This window comes from Rhinichthys klamathensis, unplaced genomic scaffold, assembly GCF_029890125.1.
Source record: "Rhinichthys klamathensis goyatoka isolate OS25496 unplaced genomic scaffold, OSU_Roscu_1.1 h1tg000131l_1, whole genome shotgun sequence".
Classification (NCBI taxonomy): Eukaryota; Metazoa; Chordata; class Actinopteri; order Cypriniformes; family Leuciscidae; genus Rhinichthys; species Rhinichthys klamathensis.
The window spans coordinates 345,608-373,172 of NW_026606666.1; the positions used below are offsets into that span (position 1 = coordinate 345,608).

Sequence of the window (27,565 nt, forward strand, 5' to 3'; positions counted from 1 at the left end):
ATTTCTTATTCAAACAAAATCCTCCCCTCCTCATTCATTCTCATCTTTTTTTTTTTAACCAAAAATGTGTTTTAGGTGGACAGATCAATACAGTACATGTAGGATGTTGGATAATAACAATGGAAAAGATTCTGTTAACCAAATGCTTTTTAATATTCGCTAGTAACTTACTTCAATGCAAGTGAACAAGCGCGCCGTTATTTGTTACTTATGGCGCTTTTCCACTGCTGGTACGGCTCGGTACGGTTCGACTCGGCGCGGAACGGTTCGGCTTCGCTTTTCCACTGCGTGGTACGACTCGACTCGGTACGGCACGGTTCGGTTCGCTTTAGCTCGGTTGCTTTTCCACCGCAGTTAGTACCTCTTCAAAGTGGGTGGGACTGATCGTTATTTTGTCCCTACACTTGTAGGTCCGGTGATAGCCGTGTGCGGCTAAGAGCTGAGCTACTTATTGGAACACTTTTTCATTCCGTTTTGCCCCATCCAGCTCTCGCTGGATCCGCTCATCGGCAACCAACGAGAGGAACGTCTGCACCTCGTCCACTGACCACGATCCAGCCATTTGTTTTTAAAGTTGAAAAAACAGATGCTACCGCGTTGGCTGTTGTCTACTGGTTATTTAAATCTAGCGGGTTTAGTGTCCAATGACGCTGGTAGTGACCATTCTGTCTGACCAATCAGTGATCTGCAGTGTTTTTACGTCACATTTTAGTACCGGTACGGTACGCTTGGAACCTCAACAGACCAGGTACCATTTAAAGCGAGCCGAAGCGAGCCGTACCGTACCGGACCATGCAGTGGAAAAGCACCACAAGTGAGCCGTACCGAACCGTACCGTACTATGCAGTGGAAAAGCGCCAAAGCGTGCCGTACCGAACCGAACCGTACCGTACTATGCAGTGGAAAAGCGCCATTAGTGACGTGTGCGTTCAAGTAAGCCAGAAATGCGGAGATTATGCGCAATATGCTGTATTTAATATATCATGATGACTCACGAGTTGCGTATTTCCGCTAAATCCGCTCAGATTTGGTTTACACGAACTTCCCCAGCAAAGTGAGTAAACATAGTAACACGCCAAATTGGCTAGTGATTTGACAGCGCTACCCGCCAAAGTAAATTTGTACCCGCATTTGGCGGGTTGGCAGGTGTTAATTTCAAACCCTGGTTATATTGAATTCATATATTACATGTGCTTATCCAAAGTAAATATTTTTTCCCCACTATGAATCTTCATACCTTGTCAATGAATAAAAAAAAAAAGATTTTCAATTAGTATGAGGTATGGTGTCAATATGTATTTGTTCATAAATATCAGCCACCCTATACTTACTAGGTGTTGGTAACAGCCATTAAAAAAACTCATACTGGCCAACCACTAACAATTACCCTGATAAACTAAATAAAATCTATCCGTTTTCTCTTTCAGGTGTCGTTCTCCTCTCGTATCCCAGTGGCGTTCCCCACGGGCGATGCTAACTCCCTCAGTAAGAACATCATGATGTACGCATGTACGTTTATGGATCAAGAGAGCTGCAGTGCTCTGGAGGAGAAACGAAGTGAGCGGCGGGTTCCTCAGAGCGCCTCTGCGTCTGCGGGGCTAGGTGGCCTCGGACACTCTCTTGCTGCTGTCATCGGCCCTGCCGTCATGATGGTGTCCAAACACGTAGATGGCTCACTCAACCAATGGGCTGTGACCTTTGCAGAGAAGTCTGCCTTTTCAAACGTCCTCACAGTTTCGCACAAGTTCCGTTACTGCGGACACCGTTTCCATCTCAATGATTTGGCTTGTCACACGGTCCTTCCTTTGCTGTTAACATCATCACATCACAATGCACTGTTAACTCCGTCCTCTGGAAGTATTGATGGAGATCAGATTGGGGACGTGGCTCTACAACCCACCAGGCCAATGAGAGGCGTTCCTCGTAAACAACTGCGAAATGCAGCCACACGTACGTTCCACGACCCGAACGCGATCTATAGTGAGCTGATCCTCTGGAGAGTCGATCACATTGGCCCACTGTCCTGCACTGGGGGTGTGTCCGAGCTGGCACGAATCAACTCTCTCCACACATCCGCATTCTCTAATGTGGCCTGGCTGCCAACACTTATCCCTAGCTCAGTGCTCGGTGAGTGTAACACTACAACTGCTTTTATACCAACCTCCAAAACTTGTTTTTATCAGAGGCATGGTATTACTTTTGTAAATGATCAGAGCTATCAATTTTATTCTGACAAATGATAAAGCAGAATACCCTGACAATGTCCTTGCAACCACCCAGAACACTCTCGTAATTGCTTAGTAGCACCCAAATAACCACACAAGCAGTTCCCTTATAACTATACATAGTACCTTATGAACCACCCTAACAACTACTCTGAACACCCTAGACACTGCCTTCCTTAGCCACCACACAAATCACCATGGCAACATCCTAGGAACCACCAGAAACTGTGTAGAAATGCCCTTGCCACTATGACACCATAGCAACACCCTAGAAACTACCTGACAATGCCCCATCATCCGCCCAGAACTCTCTGATCTACCTAGCTACAGTATGCCATATCAACTAAAAAAACTGCCTAGCAACCACCCAGAGCACCGTTGAAACTACCTAGCAATGTCATAGCAAACACCCATTAACTGTCTAGCAAAGCCCTAGCAACCACCCAGAACTCCTTAAAAACTGCCTAGCAAAAGACCCAACAACCACCCAAAACACCACCTAGCAGTGCTCTAGCAGCTGCCCAGAAACTGTGCAGTATTGCCATTTCAACCATTTAAATAGTTGTTATTTATTGCATTTCTGCTCTGTTGGGCTTAATAAAAATGTTTGTTTACACCAGGTACGTACTGTAACTCAGCTAGTGCGTGCTTTGTGGCGTCTGATGGTAAAAACCTGCGTCTGTATCAGGCTGTGGTGGATGCCCGCAAACTACTGGATGAACTCTCTGATCCAGAGACCTCTGTAAGAGCTTCTAAGACAAGATTTTATCAAAATAATGTGCTTATCTGCCAAGTAATGCATAATAAATGTAATTTGAGTTGATCTGATTGTTATTTCTGATGGTTGGTTTTGTGTTTAGAAACTGGTGGGTGAAGTGTTCAACATTGTGAGTCAGCAGTCCACTGCCCGACCCGGCTGCATCATCGAGCTGGATGTCATTACCAACCAGGTGGGGTCTACTTCTGTTTGTGTGTGCATACGCACGTTTCTGTTTGTAAGATTGACATTGTGTGACTAATTTGTTACTATTCGAAAATGACATGTTGTGTGTTTGCCGTCTCCTAGTGTGGCTCAAACACTCAGCTGCTCCACGTATTCCAGGAGGATTTTATTTTAGGATACAAACCACATGAAAACATTCCAGATTTCAACATTAATAGCTTTCCCTCTGCAGAAGGTACAAAAAACATTCTTTAGCTTTTGAAGTCATCAAGTCAGTTCAAGTCAGAACATTTCATTTGGGTTTTCTTTGTTCTAGAGTACCAGCCCCCTCCTTTCTCAGAGAAGTTCTTCCTGGTGGTAATCGAGAAGGATGCAAATCGGAACTCAGTATTACAGATGTGGCATCTTCATCTGCGCTCGGTGCAGGCTTGTGTGGGTGCGTATGGTCGGGTGTAGGTTATTTATGAAATGATGACACCTCTGTGAGCAGACAGCTTATGAGGGGAAACTGTGAAGGGAGTCTCATGAATGGAGAACTCATACTTCCTCTAATGACTAATTTCCTTTTCAGAGATGGAAATTGTTTACAAGGAAATTATGCCTTAATTTACCCATTGGACAACAATAATGTACATGTATTGTGCTGTACTGTGTATTGTACTGTGTATATAGCTTTCTATCTGTCTGTCTCTAATTTTCACTTTTCACTCTTATCTGAAATGCATTCTATATATCATGTGTTTTGAAAATTGGCGTTATTATTGATTATTGTGACATTTTACAGTTTTATTTTTTGCGTCCTTACAGAAGAGCCAGTAATTGACCAAGTTTTCCAAAACCAGCTGACGGTTCCTTTGAGTCAGAGCAATGCTGACTCATCTCCTGATATCACTCCGGGTCATAGTCCGCTGCCTCGGTCCTCCTCTTCCGCCAACTTGCAGTCAGCCAGCAAACTCATTCTGAGCTCTAAACTAGTCTACAGTCAGCGGCTAGACCTGCCGTCAGGGGTGGAGCTTATCAGAGCCACACCCTCTGCTGGTATGATCATATATTCATTGTTACAGCCTAGAATTGAGTCAGGTTTATTGATGCCATTGTATAAATGTCCTATTCAGAGATATATGGTAATTAGGGGTGTAACGATACACAAACCTGACGGTTCGGTTCGTCCCACGGTTTTGAGGTCTCGGTTCGGTTCGTTTCGGTTCATATTCGGTTTCAAATTATGCTGTAAACTACAGCCCTTACTTGCACATTACTATAACATTAAAGCTTAACAACAGAGCCTACTTTTAGCCTAAATTATATAATAATAATCAACACTCAAATAACAAATTGTATGAAAACATGTAAACTGCACATAAGGCAATTTTTGCATTAACATGTTTTTACTCTAATTTGTTATTGTTATATAATAATTTACACAGTTGCTGTTATTTTCATGACAACTATTTTAAACATACATTAAATAATCAAGATATCATAAACAGGTTAAGTAAAATATAATATATAGGCTAATATATAGCATTTATTTAGTGAAAGAGTTAGCAAACCAGCAAGCTGTGGACACTGAATGACTTGCCTGAGGTAAATATAAAGCTATGTGGAAAACTAAGCGTTTTATTGACGTATTTCCGCTGTTGAAACACCGATTGAGTGTTTACACGAGTTATGATGGCTTTCAGTAAGTATACTGTATCTTTCAACATACCTTCGGGTGTCCATTCATGTTTATTCTGTAACTGAGGAAGAGATGATCGCGCTCCGCGCTGCCGCATGCATACAGTGATATCTGTCACGCCACATCTAAGAGCGCCAAAACGGCATTTATTGTTTGCATTTCGTAATCAAATAGACATAATTTGAAAGATTACACCTTGCTTATTATCAAAAGTAACAAAACACTGAGCTTATTGCGATTATATGTGGTTAATGGTGGTTAGGCAACAGCCCTGTATTCGTTGTGTACACGATTACACATGAGGTGCAATGAGCCGGGTCTGGGCGGGGCAGCAGGGGGCGGGGCGTGTTCGGTTCGCCATGAGAGTATCGCGATACGTATCGTGGGTGGTGTATCGCGGTTTTTCGGTTCGGTTCAAATATCGTTACACCCCTAATGGTAATAGGGGGGTTATCAGGATAAGTACCCTTGTGTAGAATAAAATATTTTCTGTCACTATGTTTTCATCTCAAGTAAGAATATACATTATTTAAAAAAAATAATAGTACTAATAATTTATTTAGGGGTGCAACATTTTACGGTGGAAAGTTACTTATTCCTCTTTTAACGTCATGAAGTCTTTGTTTAATAAACACTAGGACCTGGCGATTATAGCTAAACATTTTGATATCCAATGTATATGTGTTGGAACAACTCAAGAGAGTTCATTAATTTTCAGTTCCGATCAATCATTTAAAATATTTAATGTAAAACAATATACTTTCCATGCAAAATTGCACTTGGGGACCTCCATTAACATAAAATCCTTGAAATGGACATTTGCACTGAATTAAGGAAGTTAATTAAACTTTACGTTTACTGTACTTTATTCTCATTTTTGCTGTGCTTGTTGTTCTTTTCAAAGGCCACTTGAGCTCCTCGTCTATCTACCCTGTTTGTTTGGCTCCATACCTGATTGTGACCACCTGTTCTGATGGACGTGTCAGGTTCTGGCACTGTAGGGTAGACATGGACTTATCAGCACCACACCCCGAAGACACGCATTCATATCGGTGGGAGCACTGGAGCCTCTTGAAAGAGGAAGATGACAACGACAGCTCTGTGTGTGTTGCGGGGCGACCTGTCGCTGTCAGTTGCTCCTACACAGGAAGACTTGCAGTGTCGTTCAAACAGATTTTGCCTGGCAATGAAGGTGATATATCTCAGGACTTCTCCATGCTTGTATCAATCTATGAGTGTGAGTCGACGGGCGGCTCGGAGTGGGTCCTAGAACAGACGATTCACCTTGATGATTTTAGCAAACCCGTGAAAACCCTAGATCCTCGTGTTAGTGTCGATAGCAATTTGGTTGTCTATAGCAAGTCGGATCTGTTTGTAACCAAAGACAGCCCCAATATCAAGCACTTTGTGCATCTGGACTGGCTGTCTAAAGAAGATGGGTCCCACATCCTGACTGTTGGGGTAGGATCCAACATCCTTATGTATGGACGTATCTCAGGGGTTGTCACCGAGCAGACAAGAGCGAAGGATGGCATGGCAGTCACTCTGCCTCTAGGGGGAAGCATAAAACAGGGAATTCGCTCTCGTTGGGTGTTGCTGAGATCTGTAAACGTTGTCTCTTCCGTGGACGGCACCCCATCCCTGCCAGTGTCCCTATCCTGGGTGCGTGATGGCATCCTGGTGGTGGGCATGGACTGTGAGATGCAGGTTTACGCGCAGTGGAGGCAGGATGAGAAACCGTGCGACTGGGAGGACAACAGCATCTTATCCCCAGAGGCCGTTGGAAGTCGCACTATATCCGTTTCAAATGAGGGCAGAGCGCGATCTAAGAGTGTCTTCGAGGGCAGTGCGGGAATCGACGATGCTTTCCGCCCCCCAGCGGTAATTCAAGATGGCGGCTTGTTTGAGGCAGCCCATGCATTGTCGCCCACTCTCCCGCAATACCATCCATCCCAGCTGCTAGAGCTTATGGACCTTGGAAGGGTACGTCGAGCGAAGGCTATCTTGGCGCACCTAGTCAAGTGCATTGCTGGAGAAGTTGCAGTGGTGAGGGATGTAGAGGCAGGTGAAGGTGGTGCAAGGAGGCACTTATCTCGAACCATCAGCGTGACGGGTAGCACAGCGAAAGACATTATCGTTGCTGGCCGAGACAGTGGCCGAGATTATACTGAAATCAACTCCATCCCCCCGCTTCCGCTATATGCCCTGCTGTCCGCAGACCAGGACACATCTTATAAGGCAGGAGAGGAAGTGGGAAAAGGGGCAGAACATGAGACGCAGAAACAGTCAGAGGATCAGTATGCGGATTTGTTTCAGGTGCCGGCTGTCACCACCGATGATTTTGTGAGCTTTGCTGCAGAGAAAACGGAGAAGAAGTCTCGTGTTATTAACCTGTCACAGTACGGACCCACATACTTTGGCCCTGAACATTCACAGGTTCTGTCCTCACATCTTATGCACTCCAGCCTGCCAGGACTCACACGCCTCGAGCAGATGTTCCTTGTGGCTCTTGCCGATACTGTGGCAACCACTAGTGCTGAAGTTGCAGGACCCACGGATAAGCAGTACGCTGGTGAGTTTACTTTTCGTACCAACTTTAAAACTGACGAATGCAATTTCTGCGCCACTAGTGTCACAGAACTGAGAAAAAAAATTACTGGTCCACAGGTTTCCCAAACAGTCCCCACATCTCTTATTGGCCAATCAAACAAATCCCATCTCAGAGTCATTGGTTGAGCCAGTGTTGCTTTTTTGGGGGCTTTTCTGGATGCTCGAACAAACCATTGTTTTGCTAGTTCCACAGAACCGTAGCGTTTACACTTTTCAAAGGAATCAACTTACGATTGGCTTACTTGTTTGTGAAAATAAACACTACAGCAGGGGTGGGAAACTCTACACTGCCCAGCAGAGTTTTGCTCCAATCCTGATCAAACACACACACCTGTAATATTCTAATAACCCTGAGGACTTTGGTTCGATTTTTCAGGTGTGTTTGATTAGGTTTGGAGCTAAACTTTGCCAAACAGTAAATAATGTCAGGTTGTCCACTTGATTTCCAAGATATCAACTTGCAGATTCTACTCTTGAGCTATTCATGTATTCTCGTAACTAGCTACCATTTGCTGCCATTTTAGAAAGGGTATTATTGCCCAACACAGACGTTAGCATCACCCTGGTTCCCTCAACAAAATCCTAATAGGATTTTTCCATTGGCTTTTGGATTTTTGCAGGATATAAGCTCTGTGACTTACAAAAGTTTATGATTCTCACATGTTTTTTTTTTTTTTTTATCATGATAATCTTCACACACCTTGAAGACAACTTTTATGAATTTTGAAATAGTAAAAAAGCTAAACCTAAGCTATAAACGTACTCCTCAATGGTTGCTTGATTTGTCTTATTTAAGGCCTTGTCCACACGGACACGGGTATTTTTATAACCGGAGTTTTTCCTCCTGCGTTTAAAATAAATATCTGTCTACATGAAAACGCAAAAACACGCTATCAAGCGCTGTCAAGAGCATGCCACACCAGCAGGCGGCGATATAACCCTAACTGCAAAGCCACGTTGGCCAATCAGAAGCCTAACAAAAAGTTATTACCGTTTCCGGTAGGCGGATAACAGCGCACAATCTGACGTCGCAAGGAAAAAACCCCGGTTTTACTGTCTACACGACAACACTGCAACCGGCGTTTCTGAAAATCCTCACCCTGGCAGGGGTTTTCAAAAATGTTCGGTTTCAGTGACCCGATACTGCGTTTCCGTGTGGACGAACGCCCGAACCGCGTAAAAAAAAAGAAACAAGACGTAGAAACAAGCCCAGAAATCATCCTACGACAGGGCTCACGTGTGATTTATGAAACATTCGTATGCTGCCAATCCCATCGTACTTTGATAAATCTGGTGGCTGAAAACAATAGTCATTTGAATATCACGCCCCTAAAAATTCACGATTTAGAAGCCTCATCCCTAGAGTTTACGAAATGGAGAAACGAAACCTGGCCAAGAAAAGAATATCCCTACAGCACTCTATTATGGTAATTGTAACATGACGTGAACAAAGCACATCAACAGCCATACATTATGAATCCAATCCTTGTGGGTAGTCGTATCTTCTTTAAATAACCTATGATTAGCAGATTTATCAGATAAACAACTAAAGATATGGCCATTTGGCAGCTATCTTTCAACCTTTTTAGTTGTATAAAAGTACTGTGACACTTAAACTCATGTTTCTTGGCAGTTTTTAAAAGTTATAATGTATTTTAAGGTACACAACAGTGGTGACTGGTATCAAAGACACAATTTATTCATAGCATTATGCCCTAAGGTCTTAGTTCCATTGTCACCCTCTGCTGGAAGATTTAGCCAATACAACAGCTGGCAGCCAATTAGCATCTTTCTCCTTTGACTGGCAGTATAAGCCACAAATATCACATATCAAAGAACATAAAGTTTAAAATAGAAACTGTATTTAAGATCAATATGTTATATTGCCATATTCAAATGTTCAAGTAAATACATTTAAATATTAAATGAATAAACTAACAACCCTTACAGTTAGATTAAAACTTGTGTCTCTAATAAAAATATATATGAGTATCTTGTGAATGTGATATGCTTCTTGTGTTGTCTAATATGTCAGTGGGGTTTACCAAGTACATGAAGAGAACCATAATAAAAGTTTTTTTATAAAAACCTTGATATTATTATTTATTGTCAACATTGAACCTATCAGGCTTTATCCATGTTACCTATAGCTCAGATCTTTTTTTATTTAGTCTCTTTAGTACTAAACCTTAACACAGTGTTCCAGTGCTTGCTAGAGCCAAAATGCAAGGAGAAAGGTTCAGGGACAGTAGGATAAATCATACGGCACGTGTGTGTGTTTATAGTTTAGTTCTAATTCACGTAACATTGGGTTGTTGATGAACTACAAAGTTCGAGCCTCAATTTCCCCCTAGAGGAAGCATTTTTAATAAAGCCTAGTCTCTGAGTGTTGATGTGCTGAATTTGTTGTGCTGTTAAATGTTTAATCGAATCAGTTGTGATCAAAGTCATCATGAAGTGATTCAGATCAAAGTCTGGAATATGTTCAGGATTGTGTGTGCTCAACATCATTAACATTCTTTGATGACATACCTATATGACTGAGAGTGACGATCACATGGCACGCTTTCATAACAGAAGGTTTGATTGTACCTCCAAAGCAGTGGAATCGCCTTGCAGAAAAGGAATCAGAAGTTAAAAAATGCAACCAGGTTTCTTAGGGTTATGTTTGAGTAAATGTGTGTTTCTGCAGGCGGAGAAGCTCTAGATGAATGTGGTCTACGTTACCTGTTGGCCATGAGATTACATACCTGTCTGCTGAACTCCCTGCCTCCCCTCTACAGGATACAGCTACTGCATCAGGGTAACACACGCTCACCTACATAAACATATACACACACATCACACTCCCATCTGCACATGCAGTGGTAGGTGGCGCTAAAGCTTTTCTAGCGAAGGCAGTCAAGTCACATTGACATAGTGCTTCATACAATACAGATTGTTTCAAAGCAGATTCACATGGATACACAAACAAAAGTGTTAATGTTGTAAAATTCAACTCCGTTTAGTGCAGTTTTGATTCAATTCATTTCAATACCTGTCAATCTATGTTCATTAATTATGAAACAAATTTAATTGAGCTATAAAGCAGGTCTACAGAAGCCAATAGTGTCCTTGAACAATGTTCATCACTGTTATTTAACTGACACCAGTAAAGAAATATGGAGCTCTCACTGAAGATCGATGTGGAGCAAATAATCTTTTGAAACTATATTTAATATATATGCGAGAAGTCCCGGGTTCAAATCCCAGACGAGCCCCCACTTCTTATATGTACGCATATATGAATAAAAAAACATTGGACTGGGTTCTTCTTGCAACATTGCTTACCTGTCTCGCGCATAAAAAACGAAAATATTTTTCAGACTTTACCTTAAAATCCTTTCTTTTTTAATTATTTCTGTAATGCGCTGCTATCCAAAGTATTAGATTGTCCACTACAAAATTTGAATGCAACAATGGAGGGGCTTTGAAGTCAAAAGGTTTGATAATCATTGTTTTAGGATATTTCAATATTTACAAATCAGGAGAACGTGGAGAATGAAATGGTTGAAAAGAAAGATTAAATTATATATAGAATATTAAATTCATCTCATATGTTAAAGATTTACCTTGACAACCCAAAAAATATTACTTGTGGTTTTCTATTGTAGAACAATTTTCAAATTCCGAGTCATACTGATAAAGTTAGATTAGTTTTAACTTGGTTGCTTGTCCTGAGTGCTGCATTCAGCATTCACCTGTTGTAAAGGAGCCTGATGTATTTCTTTGTTTTGGTCTTGGGGTGAATAGGCTTTTTATACTGCGTTTGTGTGTCCAGGAGTGTCCACTTGTCACTTTGCGTGGGCGTTCCACTCCGAAGCTGAGGAGGAGATGTTGAACATGATTCCTGCCATGCAGAGAGGAGATCCACAGTGGTCTGAGCTCAGGGCGGTGGGCGTCGGATGGTGGGTCAGAAACATTAACACGCTGAGGCGGATGGTGGAGAAGGTGAGACCACACAAACACACTTGTGCATACACAACACTATTTACACAAAAGATGTTTCTGGATCAACATTTCTATAGAAACCAGTAATTCTCAATCCTGTTCCTGAAGGCCCCCCAGCAGTACACATTTCAAAATCAAGACATGAAATGGATGTGCCAGATAAGGGTTCTCCAGGAAGAGCGCGTCACTCTGAATAGCAGATATTTGTGATATTATGTTTATTTTAGGGCTGCACGATATTGGTAAAAAATCACATTGCGATATTTTATTTTTCTGCGATATATATTGCGATATAAAAACAATTTCACCAGATTACTTAAATAGCTCTATTTGGAAAGAATGAATAATTCTAGAATGACTTGGGTGGTTTTGTCATGGAGTAAATCTGCATAGAAACTAATATTAATAGTATGTTAACTAATGTAGTTAACTAGACTTTAATAAATGGAACCTTATTGTAAAGTGTTTCTGATTTATGTCTCTTGAGTTCAGTGTTGGACAGATCAGTTGTTTTAACCATTCATTAAAGTGAATCGGTTCAAATGAGTCATTAGTTCGCGAATCGGACGTTTCATTAACGGACCACATCGCACAAGATTTGTCAACACAGAAAACATTTCATCACTGGATGAAATCCATCACTGAGTCAACTCAACTCAATTCATTAATATGCGCGAGGGAGGGAGAGCGAGAAAGACAGTTTGAAGACGGTGAGAGTGCGCGCGCGCGACCGGGGCTTTCACTCTCTCTGCTCGCTCTCTCAGTTAAACAAGCGCAGCAGTCAGTCTTTACATCAGTCACCGGTCAAACTTTGGCGGGACAAAAATACGCTTTAGAGGCTGACAGAAAACAGCGCGCAAGTTCCAGTCTTCTTGCGCTTTATGTTTAAACTGACAGGACTTGCAAATTGATAAACTCTCACACTATGATGGTTGAACTTTGCAATTAATCCACGAATCACAAGCGTTACGGGCCGGAGAGCTGCTGGCACGTTGCCTACTGATCATGAATCACCATCAACTACGATCCATACTTGACATCGTACATATCTGCGATGTGACTATCGTGGATGCGCACATCGCGATATCGATGTTAAAATGATACATCGTGCAGCCCTAGTTTATTTTGTATCTGATATATCAGTTTACCAGTGTTTATTCAGCGCGCAGCTCAAACAGCACGACTAATATTAACTATGATTGGTACTGTTATGTTACATAACATTATAATGAGAACACTACTGTATTAAATCGTTGTGAATTCATTGAGTTTAATTTGGGTTTAACGCATCCACAACAGGAGTTACACATTCTGACAAGCAAGCATCTGAGGCGGCATTGGTGACACGTTGTATTAGTCGTTATATTTGTAATTTAATTAAATGATCAATCACATGGACTTATTTTACAATCCTACTGGCCCTTTATTTAGACTAAAAACCCTTTTCACTCATTTGGTGAGGACCGTGGCATTTTGAGTAGCGTTTGCACACCCTGTCATGCTGTTGGCCATATAACCACTGCAGTAGACGCTTATTGCAGTATTAAGGCTAACAATGAATCGATTAATCGATCGTTAATTTAAATGACAATCGATCATGGGATTTTGTGTAAATTGACATCTCTAAAATATGGCATTGGTGATATTACAGTTTATAAATATGATTTAAATTTTTTTTTATTTTTTTTACTCTGCCTCTTTTCTTTGCATTAGGTAGCCAAAGCAGCATTTCAGAGGAATAATGATCCGCTAGATGCAGCTCTCTTCTATCTGGCCACGAAGAAGAAAGCCGTTCTCTGGGGTCTCTTCAGGTACTTTAAACTCACTTACTCATAGATACACTGTTACTTTCACATAGCTGCATCTCATATGCAGTGTTATTCTCTTAATGCAAAGAGCCTCATGCAGCTGTGCAATTTCCACTTGTTTATTTATATATTGATTTCTGTGTAGGTCTCAACACGATGAGAAGATGACCCAGTTTTTCAGCCATAACTTCAGGGAGGACCGCTGGAGGAAGGCAGCTTTAAAGAATGCCTTTTCTCTCCTGGGAAAACAGCGCTTTGAGCAGTCGGCTGCGTTTTTCCTGCTCGCTGGCTCACTGAAAGACGCCATTGAGGTCTGCACCATCCTATTTTAATCGCGCCGAAATGCACTCCTAGGAGAATATAGAAACCGTGTGTTGGAGTCTGCTGCTTTTGTTTTGGTTTTGTGACATCATAAGAGTGTGTGGTCGTCTGTGAAGAGTGGAGTGTGATATAACAGCCCTGAGTGGTTCTGTTTAGTCTAAACATCACTGATAAACTCCATTGATGGACACATGACAACTTTAGTTTACCTTGGGCTGGATGTCTGACCGCAAACAGTCAAAACAATGATAGCACCACTCATGAAATATTGCATAGGTTGTAAAAATGGGACATGTGGAGTTATATTAGGAAATTAGCTTTGCTTCTGTTTTTAGTCTATCTATGATCTATTTATATTTTGAACAGATTAATGAAAAGTCTTCTGTAAAATCACTAATGTTCCTAAGTCAGTATGTCTGGGTCATATTTTGTTACCATTTTAAAATGGGCAAACGAGTAATTATTTTCATGACAACTAAGCACGTTTACCCATCAAATTCCCATATTGTAATGTGTCGGGACATTTTACATTTGAGTTTTAAAGAAATTGTTGTTATTTTTATTATTATTGTATTGTGATTCTCTTTAGATGTTGATTTAATATAAAATTACAATGACATTTTTTAATCAGCATGTGATAAAGGCATTACAAATACAACAATAGTGTATAAATGGTTTACCCTTTTAAATATTTAATTATTTTGAGTCATTTTATTTTACATTACAGTGAGAATTTTAGGTCAAAATATGCTTAATTATGATTCAAATAATGGCACAATGCAAAAACAATGTGAATGAAGTGTCACAATGGTCACACTTTAGTTGTCTTTATGTACTATTTATAATACAAATAAATAATTGTTTGGTGCACTGTACTTGTATTGAAAAAGCCTTTTGCTGCTATTGAGGTTGGAGATGGGTAAAGTTAGGGATGGGTAAAGTTAGGGATGGGTTTGGTGGTATGGTTGAGTTTAAGGGTGGGTTAGGGTGTAAGAAAAAGGTCAAAATGTAATATATATATGTAATTACAGAAATTAATTACAGATGTAACAGCTGTATTTTTAAAGTGCAATGGGAAAACATGTATGTACGCAATATGTGCGTTGTATCAAATGATTAATTGGAATGTTAGTACATATTACTAGTTAAAGACACTTTACATGAATTGGGAACCAAATAATCTTAAAAGTAACCATTGTCTTTTGATTTTTAAATGAAACAGGATTGAGACATGTTGTTGACAAGTTGATCTGTCTCTCTGGTAGGTTTGTCTGGAGAAAATGGAGGACATCCAGCTTGCGATGATTGTTTCTCGTCTTTACGAGGCTGATTACGAGAGTTCCTCCACCTGTCAGGGTATCCTGTACGAGAAGGTTCTCGGCTGCAACAGAGATGGAAGCGGGTTCTCCTGTACCAAACTGCACCCTGACCCGTTCCTGAGGAGCATTGCGTACTGGATCATGAAGGACTACACCAGAGCCCTGGACACACTGCTGGAACAAATTTATAAAGAGGATAATGAGAACCCTGGTGAGTCCCTGTAAAGCCTGACATAAGAAATAATGGTCTGAAAAATCTAACAGTTTATTGATCCTGTAGACAGACAAAAAAGAGAGAAAAGGTTTGGATATTTGTTTTTTGTTGAGTACTGTATTTGATACATCAGGCTTTTACGGCTCATATAGTGTAATACAGGAGAATATGGAGCTCATACTCAAGGAGGAAAGAAACACCAAACTGAGCATAAATATGCAGTTTGGTGCAGTCGCTAATATTTATTTAGGCAGAAAATACAATGACATTTTGATAGATATTAATGTAAATCAATCAGATCTTTATAACAGTATTGTGGACTTTTTACATAAAATGCATATAAATCAGTTGTCACTATATCTAAACTCTATAGTTGTATTATCAAAGCTCTGTAGTATTTATTGTGGGGTAAAAAACGTACAATGCAACGCAATACAATGATGATTGAAAGATGTACAAATAAAAATTCCTCAAAAGCCTGTTGTATCATATTTGATACTCTCATTTTAACAGGATTTTTACAGGTGATGTATGGATACAATTCATTCTTATGTTTTCTTCTTAAAAATCAAAGATTTCTTAACAAAAAAGACATGTTTATTACTATGTAAAAAAAAAAGTATAAATTGTCAATCGGATGACAGAAAGCATGTAGAAGTTTTGATCATGTTGATAATTTAGAGGCCTTAAAAATCTGCATATCAAATATGATACAGTATGCTTTATATGGTTAATAAAACAATATGATAGCTACCAATAAGTACTTAAAAATGTAGAGTAATAATCACAGCAAACAACACTTCCTCTATATTAGTCTAACTGTACACTGTTTACTGTATGTTTCAATAACGGATTTGGGATGGTGTAGGAAGGTCAACTAGTCAAAGGCAGTGTTTTAAAGGGGGATACATTTTAAAGATGGAGCGACCCAGGTTTAACAGACTGTGCTTTAGTTTGCTAACTGTTGGACTGTCAGCAGCACACTAAAAAAAATTGTTGCAAATCACTATTTGAGACAGAACCATTTCTCTTTCTTTCAGATGTGCTGGTGAAATCGTGCAATCCTGTCGTCTTTAGTTTCTATAACTACTTGCGCGCACACCCTCTGATCGTTCGCCGGCACTTCGCCAAACCTGAGGGGTTTGTGACTGCAGTTGGTCGAACATCAGAACGCAACAGTGCAGACGAAATCAATCTGATAGAGCGAAAGCTCTTCTTCACCACCGCTAATGCTCACTTTAAGGTGGGCTGCCCACTCCTGGCCCTTGAGGTCTTATCCAAAATCCCCAAAGTCACTAAGAAAGCGTCTTCTCTGAGTAAGGGCTCATCTGTGGCCAACATCAGTGCCGCCCAACCACAGGAGAATGGAGGAAAGGCTTTAGAACTTGACTGGGGAGCTCCTGCCATCCCCAGCCAGGCCTGGGGAGCCGACTCCGCGGTGGACTGGGGTCAACCAGTGGTTAAAATGGAGGATGAGAGTCTACAGTTGGACTGGGAAGATAATAAGGAGGAAGATGAGGATGAAGATGGTGGGTTGACCATGAAAAAGGCAGAAGTGGAAGATGAAGAGGCCAAAAAGCCATCCAAATCAGCAGCCCTGCAGCGTGAAGACTCAAAGGCCGAGTCGGAGGTGGACGTGATCGCCGAACAGCTCAAGTTCCGAGCCTGTTTGAAGATTCTCATGACAGAGCTGCGGACCCTGGCGACAGGATACGAGGTGGATGGTGGCAAACTGCGTTTTCAGCTCTACAACTGGCTTGAGAAAGAGATTGAGGCCGTGCACCACATCTGCAACTATAAGGTTGGTGCTCATCATCTCTTTGCAAGATTTTAATCTCAGATTGAACTGAACTGGGATTTTGATGAACCAAAAATCTAAAGCTGAACAACATTGAGATTGTCTCCGAACCTGATAATTGAATACAATGGTTCTTCACTTCACAAAATCCAATGCATGTGGTGAACATGTGAGAGTGGTCAATCTCAATACTATTCAGCTCTTTGACAGTATTCAGTGTACAGTATATCTTAATATTCAAAGTTGGCTTGAAATGAAAATACATCTTCTTTTTTCTAAATGCATGTTATAGATCTTATTGTGAACAATTTATCCATCCATTTTTCCTTTCTTTTTTTTTATGTGACTGCACTGTTTAGTTAAAATGTCATAACTAGACTTTCCTTGGTGAAAAGTGAAAATGGTGATGTATACAGGATTTCACCAATTATTTAGTCCATTTAAACCCCTCCCCTAAAAGCTTGTGTTCATCTGCCACCACTTTGGGGTGCAACGCCTACACCTCAAAATCCAATCAACAACTGAGACATAGAACCATGTACCCATCTTATTTTTTTTTCTTCTGATAATCCATTACACTTAATTCAGTCGCTACTTCCGTTTCATCTGGTTTTTATTGGCTTTTTGTATTATTATTTTGTATTTTAGACGAGGAACAGCCATTAAATGCAATAATCCAAGAAATGTAATAATTTCCACATTCATTTATGTTCACTAAATGAGCACAAGGTATAATAATTTATTAATTGATTTATGTTTAAAGTAACTATATATAGTAAAGATCAGCAATGTTTAAATGCATACATCTTTACTATAACATTTTAAAGAATGTAAAATACCACACAGAGAAGTCTGTGCACTGATGATAACCCAAATGATGAATCATGTTGTGAGTGATTTTTTGAAACAAGCAGTTCAAAACAACTAAATCATGAGGTTAAAATTAACTTCTGAAGGTAAACTTCAAGACGCAATTAAAATATGCAGGTGAGCACGAAACAAGTATATGAAACTGAATTGCTTAGAAGTACATCAAAATTCTTGATGTTGATTAATTGTATATTTCCAGCAAAATATTATTAAATGTAAGCTAAACATTTAATAGATTGCTCTTATTTGTTTTTGATATTCTAATATGTCAGGTTGAGGGGAAAGCGTCTGGAGGTCAGCTGGAGAAATGGGGTGGAGATGGATCCCTTGACCTGGAAGACTCACTAATCCGTGGTGAAGCAGGCGCATATGAACGTCACCAGATGGAGCGACGGCGTCTGCAAGCCAAGCAACTGCATGCAGAGCGGAGGAAAGCCTGGCTGAGGAAGAACCAGGCTCTGCTCAGAGTCTTCCTCAGTTACTGCAGTCTGCATGGGGCCAAGGGTGGAGGAGTGACGTCTGTCAGAATGGAACTGCTCTTCCTGCTGCAGGAATCACAACAAGTGTGTCCTTGCATTCTCAACATGTTGATTGATTTATGTTGTGCTCTAATGCAACTGGTTGGTCGATTGAGTGTGTTCCCATATAACTGGCTGGTTGTGTATCCTCAGGAAATGACAGTGAAGCAGCTTCAGTCGCCACTCCCCCTCCCCACCACTCTGCCCCTGCTGTCGGCCAGCATCGCCCCCACCAAAACCGTCATCGCCAACCCAGTCCTGCATCTCGGAAACCACATACATGACATCCTCTACACCGTCGTCCAGATGGAGGCTCCGCCACACCCGGACATACTGGACGACCGGGTGAGACGCACACAAAAACACACAGATTAGAAACTGTATGAAGACTGTTACATGAATCCGGATATATTTGAAAATGTATTTTTTTCTTTCTGTTTTGGCCTTCCGTCCACTCTGAGACAGCGTTTATATCCTGCCAAAACAGCTTTTTAAAGATGCTTTCTCAAGTGGATACAATTTGAAAATGCCGTTTTTCCATTGTAGTGTGGACTGTGAAAACGGAGGTATTTGAAAACTGTGAGGCATGTTTTTGTCATGTGATGCATATTGTAACCATAGATATCTATGGATATACCAGCATGCGCCTGCTATGTAAGATTGGGTATTGTTTGAATTTTAGCGATTCTGATTCTGCTTATTGATTCCAATTCTTATTGATTTTCAGTTTCGATTCCAATAAGGTAAAGATATTTATTCTGTCTTTTTGCAAAACATATATTTGCAGCTGAATACCATGAACAAAATCAGCAGCCTAAAGAACAATTACACAAGGAACGGTTTAAAAAAACAACTAGTCCAACTAATATAAGTTCCAGTCATTATTAAGGACAAGTGAACAATAGCAATTTAGCGATGGCACAAATAATTACGACAGAAAATGCCCTCGCAATTGCTGTCTTGCGGAAAAACAGGCCATTTGCTTTTTAAACCAGTTGAGTGACTAGGACGCACAAGTAAATGGGCTTCTGGGATATTGAATAGCGTGAGAAACTTATTACGTACGTATGGTCTCTCTGTCGGCTTGATCCTATCCCTACTGTTTTGCTCAAGTTGTGTGTGCCCGAGGTTGCTCCCTTCATAACGCATATGATAAACTGTAGTTTAGCGTCTGGCGTTGTTCCAGCCGAATTAAAAATGGCTGCGGTGACCCTGATTCTTAAAAAACCAGGCCTTGACCACCTAAATATGGATAACTACCGACCTATATCCAATTTAACATTCATGAGCAAAGTCCTTGAAAGGGTTGTTGCTTCACATTTACGAACACATTTGGATGCTAATGGTCTTTTTGAACCTTTTCAATCTGGATTTCGCCCATCACATAGCACTGAAACTGCCCTTCTTCGGGTGGTCAACGATATTCTTTTGTCCATGGATTCAGGGCTGATAAACATTTTGATGCTCCTTGATTTAAGCGCTGCTTTTGTTACAGTTTGCCATGAAATATTGATCTCTAGGCTTTCTGATATTGGCATCACTGGCTCTGCTCTTTCCTGGCTCATTTCATACATCAGTGACAGAAAGTATTATATCACTATACAAGGGTTTAGATCTGCCACTGCCTCACTTACACAGGGTGTTCCTCAAGGTTCGGTTCTTGGCCCACTATTGTTCATTATATACATCTATCCACTCGGTGACATCATAAGCAGGCATGGACTTAAATTCCACTGCTATGCTGATGATATTCAAATATATCTCACCACCAGCTTTGATAGGCCATCTCTGCCTGACTCAATTACTGCATGTATCAGGGAAATCAAGCATTGGATGTCACTGAATTTCCTCAAACTAAATGATAAGAAAACCGAGATATTAGTGATTGGCTCTGTTGCCTCAGTCAAAAGGATGGACCAGTCCTTTGATATTGATGGAACTCACATTAAGCCCTCGTCATCGATTCGTAACCTTGGTGTCTTATTTGATCAAACTCTATCCTTTGGCTCTCATATTTCTTCTCTTGTGAAAAACTCTTTTTTTCCATCTTCGCAGTATTGCTCGCTTACGATCTTCTCTCACCTTAGCTGATGCTGAAACCTTAAAGGGGGGGTGAAACACTCAGTTTCAGTCAATCTCATGTTAATCTTGAGTACCTATAGAGTAATATTGCATCCATATCTCCAAAAAGTCTTTAGTTTTATTATATTTCTAAAAGAAAGATAGGCTGTACCGAGTCTTTCCGGAAAAACCCGAGCGGGTGGAGGCGCGCCGTGTGGGCGGAGCTAAATAATCACGAGCGCGCGAAGTTTTAGAACATTTGTGTGTCTACTCGTGGTTTATGAAGACATGATTTGGTTTTACAATAAACAAACAGACACCTACAGTAGCCACCTAAACAAATGTATTTAAACAAACACACAACATACATCGCATGCTCCATAGATACATTAACTATTCGTGATCATGTTGTTTAGCCTACTTGCTGTGCTTAAGTTACACACCGATAGACACACAGATATTTGAAGCAGTTCTACTCACCGCCTGCGGTTTCAATGCAAGACCGTTAACCTTTAGTGTTGGGACTGCTCCATCCTTGAACTAAACGATTAGCAAATCCGGCTTCGAACTGGGCCTTGTTTATAAAAAAAATCATCCTCGAAATGCATTGAACAAACAAGAACACTTGCACAACTGTGTTGATGTTCTGGAAAAACAAACTCCATCCACTGGTCCCTTAACGCTTGATTCTTTGGGAATCTGTGCAGTGTTGTCTTGCCTTGGCAACCGAACTTTGGTGACATATTCGAGCGCAGCCGATGCACAGCGCTTTGATGGGCATAGGTTACGGCTATCGCTCTACAGCTGCGCGCGCCCTTCCGAGAGAAGTGCCCTTAGGACCGTATAAGGAAATTCCGGCGCATCTGACGTCATACGCGCCCATACTCGAAAAAAAACTTTCCGAAACTTGTGACAACCAGGAAGGAGTATTTTGAGAACAGAAATACTCAATCAAACGTACAACTTAATTTTTGAAACTTTGTCCATGTTTAGCATGGGAATCCAACTTTTTAACAGTGTAAAAAAACTCACTATGCATGAAATAGCATTTCACCCCCCCCCCTTTAATTCATGCATTAATCACATCACGCCTCGACTATTGCAATGCCTTATTTCTTGGTCTTCCCAAAAAACGTATTGCAAGATTACAGTACGTTTAAAACTCTGCAGCGAGAGTCCTCACCTCTACAAGGCGTTCTGCGCACATTACTCCTCTGCTTTATGAACTTCACTGGCTACCTGTGGCATCACGTATCCACTTTAAGGTACTGCTTCTAACGTTCAAAGCATTAAATGGTCTTGCTCCACATATTTGTCTGACCTACTCCACCCTTACCGTCCTACACGGTCTCTCAGATCAGCTGAACTTGGTTTACTGTCCGTCCCTCATTTCCGGTTGTCTACTGTAGGAGGAAGGTCTTTCAGTACTAATGCTCCTCAATTATGGAATTCGCTACCTCTTACACTACGCAATACCTCTTCTGTGGCTACTTTCAAGACCCAGTTAAAAACATATCTTTTTAACATGCATTTTGGATAATGTGATTATACACTCACCGGCCACTTTATTAGGTACCCCATGCTAGTAACGGGTTGGACCCCCTTTTGCCTTCAGAACTGCCTCAATTCTTCGTGGCATAGATTCAACAAGGTGCTGGAAGCATTCCTCAGGGAGTTTGGTCCATATTGACATGATGGCATCACACAGTTGCCGCAGATTTGTCGGCTGCACATCCATGATGCGAATCTCCCGTTCCACCACATCCCAAAGATGCTCTATTGGGTTGAGATCTGGTGACTGTGGAGGCCATTTTAGTACAGTGAACTCATTGTCATGTTCAAGAAACCAATTTGAAATGATTAGAGCTTTGTGACATGGTGGAAGTAGCCATCAGAGGATGGGTACATGGTGGCCATAAAGGGATGGACATGGTCAGAAACAATGCTCAGGTAGGCCGTGGCATTTAAACGATGCCCAATTGGCACTAAGGGGCCTAAAGTGTGCCAGGAAAACATCCCCCACACCATTACACCACCACCACCAGCCTGCACAGTGGTAACAAGGCATGATGGTTCCATGTTCTCATTCTGTTTACGCCAAATTCTGACTCTAACATCTGAATGTCTCAACAGAAATCGAGACTCATCAGACCAGGCAACATTTTTCCAGTCTTCAACTGTTCAATTTTGGTGAGCTCTTGCAAATTGTAGCCTCTTTTTCCTATTTGTAGTGGAGATGAGTGGTACCCGGTGGAGTCTTCTGCTGTTGTAGCCCATCCGCCTCAAGGTTGTGCGTGTTGTGGCTTCACAAATGCTTTGCTGCATACCTCGGTTGTAACGAGTGGTTATTTCAGTCACTGTTGCCCTTCTATCAGCTCGAACCAGTCTGGCCATTCTCCTCTGACCTCTGGCATCAACAAGGCATTTCCGCCCACAGAACTGCCGCTCACTGGATGTTTTTTCTTTTTCGGACCATTCTCTGTAAACCCTAGAGATGGTTGTGCGTGAAAATCCCAGTAGATTAGCAGTTTCTGAAATACTCAGACCAGCCCTTCTGGCACCAACAATCATGCCACGTTCAAAGTCACTCAAATCACCTTTCTTCCCCATACTGATGCTCGGTTTGAACTGCAGGAGATTGTCTTGACCATGTCTACATGCCTAAATGCACTGAGTTGCCGCCATGTGATTGGCTGCTTAGAAATTAAGTGTTAACGAGCAGTTGGACAGGTGTACCTAATAAAGTGGCCGGTGAGTGTACGTATCCTATGTGACTGTAATATATGGGTGTCGAAATGTATTGTATGTACAATGTAAAGCGACCTTGAGCTTCTGGAAAGGCGCTATATAAATAAAACTTCTTCTTCTTCTTCTTCTTGTATCATCTCAGCGAGCTTTTATTTCGTTTTACGCATGCACAGTAAGATGATTTAAACGTTTTCCAATGTTTCAGTGTGGACAAGCTACTTTTGGAAAAATGCTAGTGTAGACTGAGAGCGTTTTGAAACTAAAACGCATTTTTCAAATGTATCCGGATAAATGTAGACGTAATTAATCTCTATGTGCTTCTACTAATATGTGCATGTGTATTTCAGGTGAATGCTTTACACACTCTCGCTGCTTCTCTATCGGCTTGTATCTACCAATCACTGTGTGACAGCCACAGCTACAGGTACAAACACACTACTGATAAACTCACTGGTTATTTACCTTAAAACGCTTGTGAAGATGTTGTACCAGCTTTGATTGTCTGACTACTATAAACAGCGTTCTATTCTGTTAACTCTTACACACACTGTTACTGACTCATGCCCTTCTGCTGATGTGTGTGTATTCAGCAGCCAGTCAGAGGCCAACCAGTATACTGGGATGGTGTATCAGGGGCTGTTACTGAGCGACAGGCGTAGACTTCGCACCGAGAGCATCGAGGAACATGCAACACCCACCTCTGCCCCTGCACAGTGGCCAGGTAACAAACACCAGATCACTCTGCATGGAACACATATGGAGAAATAGAATCCTTATCTAGTGATGAGTCATTCTATGTGGAGAGGAAAGTAACATCTGTAAAGATACTTACCCTATTTACTTTCTTAATAAAGTCCCTGGTGTTCAGACTGGTGGTAAAAATAATATTAACCAATAATATTGGCACAATGCAAACTCTTATCCAGATCTGATTCTATGTTGGGAGACAATGCCCACCTTTTGATTAAATCAAAATGTTTTTATTATTGGATAGGATATTTTTAAACGCTGAATATCCTATTTCACGTTATGGACGTTAAAGTATAATAATAGATAAGTGTATAGATGGAAAAATGGATAGTCAGATACATGATGGATAAATGAATGGTCAGATGGAGATATTAGATGGGTAAGCAGATAGATAGACAGACAGATGGAGGGACAAATTGATGAATGAATGGATGATAGATGACATAAATATATATATATATATTAGGGGTGGAACGGTACACAGAAGTCACGGTTCGGTTCATACCTCGGTTCACACATCACGGTTCGGTACGATTTCGGTACAATGGAGGGAAAAGCAAAACAAAAATGCAGAAGGCATTGTATTTTTTATATAAGTTTTATTAATAAAGGCATAGAACCAGTTTATTTGTAGTGCACTGACAATAGTTTTATATAATTAGTTCATTAATTAAATTAATAAAAAGACAAAAAGACCTTGCGATATGTTTGGTAATTGTACCTGAATTAATTTAAAATTATTTTGCTATATTTCAGATCAATATATTTGTTTTCCTTAATTTTAATTAACATTATTTATTGACAATGTAACATTATTCTCATCTGAATTATAAATAATTGATTTCTGTATAAAATAATACTAACATTAACACATTCGATTTTATTTTTTTTAATCAATGTAGAATGTGTAAGATTAGTGCTCCGAGGACAAGAAATGAAAACCAATGCAATATGATGAATGTCCAAAAGATGGGACCCACAGACTGTTTTGAAATGGAGTTGGATACATTTGTTTTGCTTTTAAAACAGTGTGTGTGTGTGTGTGTGTGTGTGTGTCTGTGTGTGATTTTGGTTGGGTGACAGTTGTAGGTTACAGTTTGACAAGAGTTTACAGTGTGACAAAAGCACAATGTTGTGTTTTATTGCGAGTGTACACAAATGTAAGTAAACACTTTGCAGTGCAGTGATCTGTATGAACAAAATGACGGAGTATGTTTTTTATGTTTCCACTGTTCGATCGCGTACCTCTCTCTATCACACACACACACACACACACACAGTTCGATCGCGCCCGCGCGCCTCTCTCTCTCTCTCTCTCTCTCTCTCTCTCTCTCTCTCTCTCTCTCTCTCTCTCTCTCTCGCACACACACACTCCAGCATTGCAATCTTGACATCGCACTCGCAGCCTGTCCATTATGCGGTCACACCAAACGCGAATAGAGTGTCAAATTCGCGTCTAGTTCGACGCTAGTCCAAAGCGAATAGGACGCGCGTATAAAGCCAACGTTTGAAGTGAACGCGCGTTCAGAGCTAAGCCGATGGTACAGATTATGTGTCCCTATAGAACCCGCGTATCTAACAGTAGTTCCGCATTACATTAATTAATTTTTATACCGTGTATTCTCCGTGTAAATTCGTGCACCGAACCATGACGCCCGTACCGTTTCGGTTCGATACGAATACATGAACCGTTCCACCCCTAATATATATGTATGGAGAAGAGAATGGTTGGATAAAACATGGATGAATGGATGGATGGCCGAGAGGTTGGATAAATGGTCAGATAGATGGTGGAGAGATTGGATGGATGGACAGATTGATATAGAGATGGATGGATGAACAGATAGATAGAGGAGAACATGTTGGATCGATGAATAGATGGATGAACTTAAAGATGGAGGAGAAAATGAATAGATAGAAAATGGATGGATGGATGGATGGATTGGATGAGTGGAACAGGCCTGGACTTTACATGTGTTTTGTTTGTTTGTGCGGCAGTCGTCCATGAGGGGCTGCCGCTTTACTTTAATTTTGTTATTTGTTTATTTTGGAATTAAAGTTATTTAATGGATGGATGAACAGATAGATGGAGGAGAGAGTGGGGGTATGGGCAGATGGATGGATGGATGAGAGATTGAATGGATGAATATACATTTGGAAAATAAATAGTTTGGACAGATAGATGCAGGATATATAGATGGATTGGTGAATAGACACTCAATGTGTATGTTTTCTCTTTCCCAGGTGTGTCGTCTCTGATCAGTCTGTTGGCGTGTGCTCAGGGTGATGATCATGTGCATCTGAACGTCATGTTATGTGAGGCTGTGGTGGCCGTGTATCTCAGTCTGCTGATTCATGGTCTCGGCACACACTCTGGAAACGAGCTCTTCCGGCTGGCCGCTCACCCCCTCAACAACCGCATGTGGGCTGCCGTGTTTGGGGGCGGAGCCAAACTCATTGTCAAACCCAAGCGACCACCTGAAATCACTCCAGGTGAGTTTTCTGCCCTTGCCAGAGGTGTTTGATCAATGTGGTGTCCCGTCACATCTGTAAGAAAAGTCTACAATAGGTACTTTACATACAGCCTTTGTCAGAAGTTTAGTGGCATTTTTAAATATTATTTTTATGTTAGAATTTAAAAATGATGTTCAGACATGCACTGTTTTTGGTTCCATGTATTTTTTTTTCTAATTATCTCTGGGTCCTCCAGTTGATAATAAGATTTCCTCCCTTGTCAGCTGCTCTCAAGGCAGCAGGGTCCGAGGGGTCAGAGGTTGTAAAGGTCACAGATTCTGATCCCCTTACCCTGACCGTCCACCAAACTACGCCTCAGACTGAGGCTGGTAACCACGGTAACATCACCGTGGAAACAGCACAGCCAGAGAGCTGTGAGTAAGAGCTCAGAGGAACTTCATCCACACACTAACAGGAAATGAGATGTGAATGATGCAGTTCCAGTTTTTATAAATCGGCCCATGAAATTCCAGTGAATAATTGATTGGTAACATTTTACAACAAGTTTCCATTTGTATTAGTTAACTACATTAGTTAACATGAACTAACAATGAAAACTACTTCTAAAGCATTTATTTATCTTACCTCATGTTAATTTTAACATTTACTAATACATTATTAAAATCAAAAGTTGTCTGTTAATATTTTTTTAATGGACCTGAACTAACATGACCTTACAATGAACATTTGTATTTTTATTAACTAATGTTAACAAAGATTAGTAAATACAGTAACAAATATATTGCCCATTGTTAGTTAATGTAAGTTAAAGGAATAATATAAAATAAGATAAAAATCATCATTTACTCACCCTGTATGCCCTTCTAATTTGTCCATATAATGGGAGGGGTAAAAAAGATGGTATCATGTGACACGTCATATATTCCAAATGTTTGGTGGAAAATTTAATGTATTTTTTAACGAAAATTCTGACCTTGGCCGTTGGTCTTCTGTGCACGTTCATAAGACACTATTAGCACCACAATTCAAGCCCAAATTGCAAATAAAGATTAATAAAAATGTGACGTAAAATACAATGCCTAGAAATCACAAAAGTATCTGTACTTTCTTCACTCGAGCAACGGTCGTCAGATGACAGTCAGAATGACAATTGTGAACGCAATTACTTCTTGTTGCGACAAACACAACAGATGTATTCACCTCAGAGGAGATAGTAATACATGGATTGTATTTC

At 40.7% G+C, this 27,565-nt stretch overlaps 1 protein-coding gene across 5 annotated transcripts in view; it reads left to right on the plus strand.

Moving 5' to 3' along the window:
- Positions 1 to 27,565, plus strand: part of dmxl2 (Dmx-like 2) — a 100,705-nt gene that overhangs the window by 49,472 nt on the left and 23,668 nt on the right. For 3 of the 5 annotated variants that reach the window (XM_056256694.1, XM_056256697.1, XM_056256696.1), the window contains exons 12-29: positions 1,428 to 2,127; positions 2,846 to 2,967; positions 3,086 to 3,175; positions 3,292 to 3,403; positions 3,485 to 3,604; positions 3,976 to 4,206; positions 5,754 to 7,421; positions 10,152 to 10,262; positions 11,280 to 11,449; positions 13,163 to 13,260; positions 13,403 to 13,568; positions 14,844 to 15,108; positions 16,152 to 16,912; positions 18,052 to 18,342; positions 18,451 to 18,642; positions 23,454 to 23,530; positions 23,697 to 23,827; positions 26,101 to 26,349. In XM_056256694.1, coding sequence (XP_056112669.1) covers positions 1,428 to 2,127; positions 2,846 to 2,967; positions 3,086 to 3,175; positions 3,292 to 3,403; positions 3,485 to 3,604; positions 3,976 to 4,206; positions 5,754 to 7,421; positions 10,152 to 10,262; positions 11,280 to 11,449; positions 13,163 to 13,260; positions 13,403 to 13,568; positions 14,844 to 15,108; positions 16,152 to 16,912; positions 18,052 to 18,342; positions 18,451 to 18,642; positions 23,454 to 23,530; positions 23,697 to 23,827; positions 26,101 to 26,349 — 5,554 coding nt within the window. The remainder of the gene's footprint in view (positions 1 to 1,427; positions 2,128 to 2,845; positions 2,968 to 3,085; positions 3,176 to 3,291; positions 3,404 to 3,484; positions 3,605 to 3,975; positions 4,207 to 5,753; positions 7,422 to 10,151; positions 10,263 to 11,279; positions 11,450 to 13,162; positions 13,261 to 13,402; positions 13,569 to 14,843; positions 15,109 to 16,151; positions 16,913 to 18,051; positions 18,343 to 18,450; positions 18,643 to 23,453; positions 23,531 to 23,696; positions 23,828 to 26,100; positions 26,350 to 27,565) is intronic. The other 2 variants (XM_056256695.1, XM_056256698.1) reach the window with 1 other exon arrangement.